Source organism: Gadus chalcogrammus, chromosome 16 (assembly GCF_026213295.1).
Source record: "Gadus chalcogrammus isolate NIFS_2021 chromosome 16, NIFS_Gcha_1.0, whole genome shotgun sequence".
NCBI classification, from domain to species: domain Eukaryota; kingdom Metazoa; phylum Chordata; class Actinopteri; order Gadiformes; family Gadidae; genus Gadus; species Gadus chalcogrammus.
In genome coordinates this window covers 8721525-8730665 of record NC_079427.1, presented here as the reverse complement: position 1 = coordinate 8730665, position 9141 = coordinate 8721525, and the positions used below count along the sequence as shown (strand labels likewise).

Sequence of the window (9141 nt, the reverse complement as noted above, 5' to 3'; positions counted from 1 at the left end):
TATAATAGCATGACAGTAATTTCTGAGGGCCCTAAATACTGCGGAGGATTGCCAACAAAAACGTTCATAATCTATGAGAGTTGGAATCGTGTTGTGACTAGAGCAGTTGGTCAGTTCCGGGCTACTTAAGAAACATGGTGGTGCAACATGGCGGGCTCAGTGAGCATACGTATATGTAGCTATGTAGATATATAATTTGATTAACATTTGATCATCGATGATCATTTATTTAAATTTCCAAGGCATCGTGATATTGTCTAGAGCTTTTTGTCTAGAACAGACTAGAGACAACAGTATTATGTCGAAACATAACAGCAACAATAGCAGCTCCAACAATTCTTACAAATGTAAGGGAAATAGAAGTAGTGACCCCTCTATTTCCTTGTGTCTGTCTAGATACTAGCAGCTTCATAACCCTGCTCCCCTGACAGAACATCTGAAAGGGAACATCCCTGTATCCCACATTCCCATCTGGATGGGCTGAATAAAGGTCATCTCATCAAATCAGGGGATCTTACAAAGTTCCCTGCCCTTAACCCATGTCAGGAAGTATTGAAGGACAATTCCGGTATTTAGTACATTGAGCTCCATTTCTAGGTTGTCCAGGAGGAAATAGAGTGGTTGACACCGAAATGTTGACTATTTGTCTTTTCTTGGGTATTTGGCTCATTTCGAATCGTCCCTGCCTACTTCAGAATGGCTGGCTACAGGCAATCACGAACCTGTCCTTAAAACACTCCTAAACTTTAGTTTTCAGAAATGTGCAAATCACAGAGTGGTAAGTGGGGTTCGTTGATGTCTGAATAAAGTGTTGTAGCGTAATACAGTTTCTGTCGTGCTTTATTTGGCCTTTTGTAAATCCATGGATTTCTGTTGGAAGACTCATTGCTCGTTGACCGGAAACAGAAAGGGGGGCTGGTTGTAGTCTTTTCACTTGGTTCTAGCCCCACTGTTGAGACAGAGAACTGAGTGAAAAGACTACAGCCAAATGTAAACAACCCTATTTCCGACATAAACTGTATTTCGCTACGATACTTGATTTGGAACATCATGGAACACCACTAACAACTCGGTAGGTTGCTCATTTCGGAAAACAAACGTTTAGGGTTGTTTTAAGGACAGGTATGTGAATGCCCGTAGCCAGCCATTCTGAAGCAGGCCGGGGCGATTCAAAATGAGCCAAATACTCGAGACAGGACCAATAGTCCAAATTTTGGTGTCAACAACCAAAAGGGGGCTCGATGTGCTAAATACCGGAATTCTCCTTTAACAATGGTACCCATAACCATCACAAAGCTCTCTATACACTCTGTAGCAGGTTAGCAATCCTCCTCCTCAGAGTCAGGCGGATGATGTCAAACCACATGATTGCGAATGTGCTCTAAGGGGAGGAACTTTATCCACTAAAGGTTCTCTCACCTAATCAGCAAATCCTCTGGGATAATGCTGAAAATAATATATTAAAGTCCACTGTATTTCGGCCAGATCTCACATCCAGAGCATGCATCTCACTCCTGGATCTTCAGTATTATGCCATACTAAAAAGTGAGATGAGCATTCTGAATCTTCTAATTGTCTTCTTAACCGTCATTCAAGGTTCCCCTTTGACCGTTTTTTCCAGCATTACATTTTTTTACTATCCTATTACTATTATAATGAATACCAGCAACACGACGGTCACAGAATTTATAATCCTTGGCTTCCCAGGACTCAACCCTAAATATGATGGCCTGGTTGCAGCCGTCCTCTTTGTCCTGTACTTGATCATTATCGGAGGAAATCTCTTAATTTTGGTGTTTGTGTGCTGTGAGAGGAGTCTCCACAAGCCCACCTATTTAATCTTCTGCCATCTGGCCATGAACGACCTGTTGTTTGGAACGGTGACTCTCCCGAAGATGATATCCAGATATTGGCTGGATGACAGAATCATACCATTTAGCGCCTGCTTCACTCAGATGTACTTTGTCCACTCTTTAGGAGCCATCCACTCCATCATTCTGCTGATCATGGCCCTCGATCGCTTCATCGCAATCTGCGTCCCGCTGCGCTACCCCGCCCTGATTACCACCAAGAATATTTCCATTGTGTGTTTGTTGTCTTGGGCCCTCACATTTCTCAGTATGTCAGGAGTTATGACCCACGCGCTCAACTTGTCGTACTGCGCTTCAAACGTCATCATTCAGTGCTACTGTGACTTCATATCTATCAGCAGCCTCGGCTGTGGAAAGGAGGAGGTGAAGTTTGCAAAGTCTGTCGCCGTGGGCTATGCCATGTTCAGTCTGTTGCTTCCCCTGGCGTTCATTATTTTTTCATACTTTTCTATTATCATTGTGGCCGTGTTGAAACTGGCCAGAACGAGGGAAGGGCGATACAAAGCCCTATCCACGTGCACGCCACAGATCTTCATAACCTGTCTGTATTACCTGCCCCGCTGCTTTGTCTATGTCTCAAGTTACGTAGGGTTTTCTTTTGGTATCGATTTCCAGATTTCCCTGGTATTGTTGTACAGTCTCTGTCCGGCTGCTGTAAATCCGATCATTTATTGTTTAAAGACGAAGGATATTAAGGAAAATATGACAAAAAGGTTGAAAAAAACAAGAATCGGTGTGAGGGTTGAAAGGCCAAGCAAATAATAAAGCAGTGGTACTTAATTTAAAATGTCCAATAATTAAACTTCCACTTCGCACACAAGCACACACCTTTACAATGTAAATACAAATACAGTCTGTTTATTTTTGAAACATTTAGCTAATTGCAATTATTTTGTATACATTACCTCACACTGGTATACGCTGATAAGCTGAATTAATTTGGGAACGACGCGTTTTGCTTTGGAAAAGTGAACCTGACGAAGCAACAGCGAAACGCATCGTTCACAAAATATTATAATAATATAAATATAGCTTATCAGCATACAAGAGTGTGCTGTGATTTTACACTACTTTGACTTGATATACCATTGTTGACTGCGCAACACCAGCACCTGAGGATCAAAAGGCTGTGAACAGGGACTTCTTCAGGGTTCTTTTTAATTTTGTATACATGTTTGACTGCATTACTGTATTTTTTTGTATATATAGAACAGCATTTGTGTATACATTAGTGTTCCAAACAAATTGGTTACATATTTAACATCTTCATATATGTGGACATTTTAGGTGAAGCATTTGTTTTCCATAGTGTAGTATTTTATAAAGTATACTCCCTGAATAAATTTGTTTTTCTTAGGCCTAATTCGAAAAATATTTTATAACCCACTCCCAATAAGGTCAATGTAAATTGACGTGGAATATAGCACATTCCTTTTTTATTGGGTACTACTTCAACTACCAGCAACATTTTTAGCTGTTAAGTCGTAACCCCTTTTATGATTCATAAAATATGAACATATGTTTACCCACATACATAACCTTTTTTTATGTAGATTGTCCTTCTTTTAAGTCACAACAAAACCATGAATAACCTTACTCAACATATTCTCGTACCTGCAAAGAAGCATCCTCATCGCCAATGTAGAAGCTCAACCCAGTTTATTCCCTGCCCAGAAACATTCAAGGACTTTGTTAACATGAAGCCTACTGCAAATATATTCTGTAAATTTACTATTTAGTCAATTTATAGTCTCTTTAATCAAATTCGCTTTTTACGATACATGTTATAAATGAGCAGGTAAAGGGTTAGACCTCTTGCTCAGGGATGCCTTCAGGTGAACTGCAGCACTTAAGGGTTTGAGTGGAACACGGAAACATCTACACCCCCCCCTGTGCTTATGCTAACAAAAGACACTCACAGAAAACACGTTATTAAAATATGGTTGCATTTTTATAAATAAGGTTAGGCATCGACCTACCTGTTAGGATCTTATACCGGAGGATGTAATAACTAGGATATAATATTATTTAATTCTATAAAGAAATGAAAAAAATTATAAAAAATGTATAATTAAAACTATAATTCAGCTTTATAGAGCTTGTGGATTCATTTACATATTACTAGCACAATGCAAAAAAAATAACCTGAAGCATGTAGATGATTTAAATCACATTATTTTCACGAGTTATGAGCTCTTATCAGTGATCTGTAAGGTAACAATACGATTGAATGAATATAAGCATTCACCCTGGTTCCACGGCCCATCAAGCGAATTAATCAGGTGTTGGTTCCCGCAAAGTGCTCAGTTAAGGTTTGAGTGCGCCCATTATTAATAACTTCACTGAGTTGAATTGCACTTAATGTGTCCGTATGAAATTATGACTACCACTACTTTTGCCACTTCGAGTATCACTAATGCTATTACTGCTGCCACTATTACTGCATTTGCTACTGCAACTGTAGCTACTGCTAATACTGCTACAATAACTAGTTACTCTACTACTACTGCTACTACAACTATGGCCCATAATAAACATTGCAATACTTGTACTATAAATATGATCCAATCAAGCTAATTTCTGAGAGTGGGTCGACAATTAAGTCACATGATATATACTATATATACCATAATATATTAATGGAACAACATTTCTTAGATAAGTCATTGTTGCTCATAGGCATCCGCATTTCTGGGGCCTGCATTACCAGTTAACCCCTTAGGATTTATAACTTGCCCCTTGAAATATGAATCAATGGCCCATTAGGGGGTTTTCCCATCACTAGAGATGTTTGAGTACTTAGGGACTTCACTAATAATTAAATTAACTGGAAGACTGGTTATTCTGGGGATACACACAGGTCTAATGGTGGTTATTACAGAGCTGTTAGGCTGTCAGAGCATGAGTGCCCCGGCAGCCTAACAACAAACACAGTGTCCTCGATACTTTGCAACTGATAGGGAGCTATATAGGCAATATATTATCTATATATATGAACCTTGTTGCTACTGATCGTTATTCGTTAGCATGACGATGTTAATGAAAATGATTTCAAAGTATTGGTTTCAGTGAGGTACCATTCATTTTACCGCTTGCTCTGCCCAAATGTATATCGTACACTCCTTTTTAGTGTATAATAGGATTAAGGGAAATAGAAGTATTTCCTTGTGTCTGTCTAGAGATTAGCAGTTTCATAACCCTGCCTCCCTGACATCTGGTGAACTCTGCACCCATATTTAGTAACACTTTGTCCATCTATCAATCCAAACAGTAGTCCAAGCAGGTATATGTTTATTATAGTGTGATATATATACATATGTATTATTTGTATTTATTTTTTACTGCATCAGGAAGGGATTTTGTTGCAAGACAGAACATCTGAAAGGGAACATGTCTGTATCCGACATTTCCCATCTGGATGTGCTGAATAAAGGTAATCTTATCAAATCACGGGAATTTACAACTTTCCCTGCCATTAACCCATGTCAGGAAGTATTAAGAATCATCTCCATAACCAACACAACACTCTCTACACACTCTGTAGCAAGTCCTCCTCAGAGTCAGGCGGATGATGTCAAACCACATGATTGGGCATGTGCTCCAAGGGGAGGAACTTTATCCAATAAGGCTCTCTCACCTAGCCAGCAAATCGTCTGGGATAATGATGAAAATAATATATTAATGTCCACTGTATTTCAGCAAGATCCCACATCGAGAGCATGCATGTCAGTCCTGGATCTTAAGTATCATGCAATTCCAATTGTCTTAATTGTCATTGAAGGTTCCTTTTGACTGTTTTTTCCAGTCTTACTTTTTTTAATTATTATAATGAATACCAGCAACACGACGGTCCGAATAACAGAATTTATAATCCTTGGCTTCCCAGGACTCAACCCTAAATATGATGGCCTGGTGGCAGCCTTCCTCTTTGTCCTGTACTTGATCATTATCGGAGGAAATCTCTTCATTTTGGTGTTTGTGTGCTGTGAGAGGAGTCTCCACAAGCCCACCTATTTAATCTTCTGCCATCTGGCCATGAACGACCTGTTGTTTGGAACGGTGACGCTTCCCAAGATGATATCCAGATATTGGCTGGATGACAGAATCATACCATTTGGCGCCTGCTTCACTCAGATGTACTTTGTCCACTCTTTAGGAGCCATCCACTCCATCATTCTGCTGATCATGGCCCTCGATCGCTTCATCGCAATCTGCGTCCCGCTGCGCTACCCCGCCCTGATTACCACCAAGAATATTTCCATTTTGTGTTTGTTGTCTTGGGCCCTCACATTTCTTAGAATGTCAGGAGTTATGACCCAAGCGCTCACCTTGTCGTACTGCGCTTCAAACGTCATCATTCAGTGCTATTGTGACTTCATATCCATCAGTAGCCTCGGCTGTGGAAAGGAGGAGGTGAAGTTTGCCATGTCTGTCGCCGTGGGCAATGCCATGTTCAGTCTGTTGCTTCCCCTGGCGTTCATTATTTTTTCATACTTTTCTATTATCATTGTGGCAGTTTTGAAACTGGCCAGAACGAGGGAAGGGCGCTACAAAGCCCTATCCACGTGCACGCCACAGATCTTCATAACCTGTCTGTATTACCTGCCCCGCTGCTTTGTCTATATCTCAAGTTTGGTAGGGTTTTCATTCGGTATCGATTTCAAGATTTCCCTGGTATTATTGTACAGTCTCGGTCCGGCTGCTGTAAATCCGATCATTTATTGTTTAAAGACGAAGGATATTAAGGATAATATGATAAAGAGGTTGAAAAACACAAGAATTGGTGTGAGGGTTGAAAATCCAAGCCAAAAATAAAGCAGTGGTATTTAATGTAAAATGTCCAATAATTCAAATTCCACTTGGCATACAAGCACAAACCTTTACAATGTAAATACAAATACAGACTATTTATTTGTGTATACATTAGTGTTTCAAACATCTTTATATAGTATACTAATTCTATAAATACATTCAAGTATCCTTGAATGTATGTTTTTCTTAGGCCTAATTCCAATAACACTTTAGAACAACACACTCCCAATAAGGTAAATGTAAATTGACGTGGAATATAGCACATTTCTTTGTAGCACACATTTTTTTTTATAGCTTTTATAGATTCACCTACCAGCAACTTTTCTAGCTGTAAAGGCGTAAACCGTTTTATGATTTAGAAAATATGAATATTGCCAGGGATGCCTTCAGGTGAACTGCAGCACATAAGGGTTTGAGTGGAACACGGAAACATCTACACCCCCCGTGCTTATGCTAACAAAATTCACTCACAGAAAACACGTTATTCAAACGTGTCGACCTAACTGTTAGGATCTTATACTAGAGGATGTAATAACCAGGGTATAATATTAGTTAATTCTATAAAGAAGAGACAAAATGTATAAAAAAATTATCATTTACTATAATTCAGCTTTATACTGCTTGTGGATTCATTTACATATTACTAACACAACACAAAATAAAAACAACCTGAAGCATTTTGTTCGGCGTTCACGTGATTGGGATCACTAACAACAAAAAACAAAGTGAGTGGCAACATGTTGCTGCAGCAGCAGTGAACTCTGTCAGTGGCACGGAGCGCACAATCCCAGAATTAAAAAATAAGTGGTCTGACATAAAGGTACATCATTTTATGTACCAATAAATCGTTACGGTCCCTGAAGACCCTGTCCCTCCGAATCCTGCCATTTGCATGGTCCTCCAGCATTGCCAGCAGTGCCATGGTGCAGCATTACGCACGGGGCTCACCGCTGTATTTATAGGGTTACGGTAATAAGAACACCTTGGATAATCAGTTTGTATTCACCCACGTAAAATGTTCTTGAACATAACCCCTTTTTAATGCCTGATTTGTCATGAAAAGCATCAAGAGGAACGGACAATAATATTACGATTGTGATGAGGAGTATGTGGCTTGGTTTTCCACGATTGGGATTTAATTGACATTTGATTAAGTGTTTAGTGTCACATAAAAATATTATATTATTGACACATGTTGGACAGATGCTTTATTCCATGCAGTTGCGCCGTCAGTGGTATGGAGTGACAGGATTAAATATAGGGAATTTTCATTTAGAATTTTCATTTAGATTCTCAAGAGATGTTTCTGGAGTTATAACTGAGAAATAACGCAGTTGACTTAAAAAGTGTCTCCACTTTAACCTCGGTGAAATTTCGCTTTTTTGCTTTTCTCAGTCCTTCTGCCATTGTTTCCGACAAGACATAATACTTGCATCTGAGTCTGTTTATATGCAGATCGCATTCATGAGGTCGTTTGCATTGACCATTTATGGTTAAAAAGGGGCGTGTACAGGGCTGAACGTGAAGCTGATTCAACTGCGCACACTTGTAGGCAATCTGTGATTTATAAAGCAAAGATTGCTTAGAGGTGTGCGTACGCAGGGTTTTATAAGTCTGAGTATTTTTTGTTGCACGTAAAACTTGGCTTTTGGGCGTACGTACACTTTTACGATCCCACACACAGTTTTATAAATGAGACCCCTGGACTAGAAGTGCAGTCAAATTATGGAGGTCATTACAATGAAGTGGGGGAGCCCTTTGGGAAGAGACGATGCTCCTGCCCTACGATAAAATAGGGTGGTCTCGGTTATAGATTAGGCTTTTTTCCCTTGGATGCAAAAGCAAACTGGATCCACTTGTTTACTTACCATCACTCGCCTCAACAATATTCGACCGCCTGGTCCATTGAACATATAAGAATTGTCTTGTCCTGGACCTGGAAATGAAAGAACAAAATTGTTATCAGTTTGCTCTTCTTCGGTGTTAGCCAGTCGATTATTATCCAAGGGACTGTCTATAATCGGCTATCGTAGGTCTACAAAGTACCGTCCATCCACCGGCCAATAGACCACACTGCACCAAAATCTATTGACTCAGAGATAATTGTATTTTACGCTATCTTAAGTAACTCTCTCTTTGGCATCGTGGCTAAGCTTATTGAAAAGTAAAATATTTTTGAACAAAATTCAATGTAGGACCCTGCAATCGCACTCATATCGATTATCACTCTCTTGCAGACACTCATATTCACTTTCACACTCTTGTGCACACACACAAACACAAACACACACACACACACACACACACACACACACACACACACACACACACACACACTCTTCCAATTGACATAGTATACTGTCTCCAAGACCCACGTATGCCCACTCCCTCATTCTTAAAGGCACCCAGTGCAACTTTATGTAAACATTCAATGAAAAATAAACATTCAATTTCTAGT

The 9141-nt window shown here is 39.6% G+C and overlaps 2 protein-coding genes across 2 annotated transcripts; both read left to right on the top strand.

The window, feature by feature from the left end:
- Positions 1 to 1652: 1652 nt before the first annotated feature.
- LOC130406615 (olfactory receptor 52K1-like) lies at positions 1653 to 2690 on the top strand. The gene has a single exon (XM_056612279.1). The coding sequence runs from the start codon at positions 1656 to 1658 to the stop codon at positions 2631 to 2633; it is 978 nt and encodes a 325-aa protein (XP_056468254.1). The 5' UTR covers positions 1653 to 1655; the 3' UTR covers positions 2634 to 2690.
- Positions 2691 to 5699: 3009 nt separating this feature from the next.
- LOC130406601 (olfactory receptor 52K1-like) lies at positions 5700 to 6731 on the top strand. The gene has a single exon (XM_056612266.1). It carries the CDS (start codon positions 5700 to 5702, stop codon positions 6684 to 6686), a length of 987 nt encoding a protein of 328 aa, XP_056468241.1. The 3' UTR covers positions 6687 to 6731.
- The last annotated feature ends 2410 nt before the right edge of the window (positions 6732 to 9141 follow it).